This window comes from Botrytis porri (assembly GCF_014898465.1).
Source record: "Botrytis porri strain MUCL 3234 chromosome Unknown BPOR_003, whole genome shotgun sequence".
Taxonomy (NCBI): domain Eukaryota; kingdom Fungi; phylum Ascomycota; class Leotiomycetes; order Helotiales; family Sclerotiniaceae; genus Botrytis; species Botrytis porri.
Window position 1 is genome coordinate 2488099 of NW_024066077.1, and position 1056 is coordinate 2489154.

At 42.9% G+C, this 1056-nt stretch overlaps 1 protein-coding gene across 1 annotated transcript; it reads left to right on the forward strand.

Moving 5' to 3' along the window:
• Positions 1–219: 219 nt before the first annotated feature.
• On the forward strand, positions 220–465 carry EAF01_002795 (uncharacterized protein; the record flags this gene model as incomplete). The annotated part of the gene is made up of 1 exon (XM_038911049.1): positions 220–465. One exon carries the CDS (start codon positions 220–222, stop codon positions 463–465), a length of 246 nt encoding a protein of 81 aa, XP_038773971.1.
• Between the last annotated feature and the right edge of the window lie 591 nt (positions 466–1056).

A 1056-nucleotide genomic window follows, 5' to 3' on the forward strand; every position in this document is an offset into this window, starting at 1 on the left:
ATCCTCTCTCAACAATGACCGCCCTTACTCCTAACCCCCAACTCCCCATCATCACCCCCCCCCTCATCAGACTACTGCATCCGAGTATCCTTCACCTGTCAAAATTGTCCGGAACCCTCCCTCTTCGAAATCGAACGTTGCACCAAAGCCATCCAATCAAACAAATGGTACCATCCCTGCGAACACGCCATCACCATCAAAGTAGCAAGCCATGCCAGCATGTGTAAAGATTGCTGGGGTCTAGCAAATGGTCTGAGAATTCCAATTTGGAAAGCTCTGTACCGCGAAGGAGAGGTTCTGGGAGTTACGTCTGAGTTGAACTTGTATGGTGGTGTGCAGGGGGGTAGACAGCGTTGGTGTTTTTTGCAGGGAAATGATGTGGTGCAGGCTGAAGATGAGGATTCGGTTGTGGTGTGGAATTTGAGGAGTGGAAAGGCGGTGAAGGTTGAGGGGGTGGGGAGGTAGGGGGTTGCTGATGGGTTGAGGTGGGATGATGATGTTGCGCGGGATGGGAAATTTGTGGATAATTGGGATTTTCCTCAAGCCTGAACTTTATGTTAGTTGCTGTTTGAAAGATACGAGATCTTTTGAAAATTAGATTCTTTTTACCATGACTTTCTTGATACCTACCTCTCGCCTCTCGAGATGCGACCCTTACTAAATGAGATGGATAGCCGAGAATAAGAGAAAAGAGAGGCAGAAATTGATCAACCCGATATTTTCTGCAATAGACCAAATACAAATAACTAAATAAACACTTGAACAGCCTTCAGCTATGATACTACCTACTTGATTTTTTGATTTCCCAAATTGAAAAAGAATATTTGGATTGTTCAAAGATTTCACTAGTAGTCAGTTTGAGTCTGGTTTTTTGTCCTACAAACAGACCGTGTGAATGTAGAATTCCACTCCGCAGATGAAAATGATATAATTATCCTATGAAAACAACCCAAAACTTGAAGTTCTAGATGTTGTTAATAAACTCGCCAAATCTGTTTTATAGGGATGGATTACGTCATAGATCAATGATCAATGATGTAACTGATGTAATTGCAT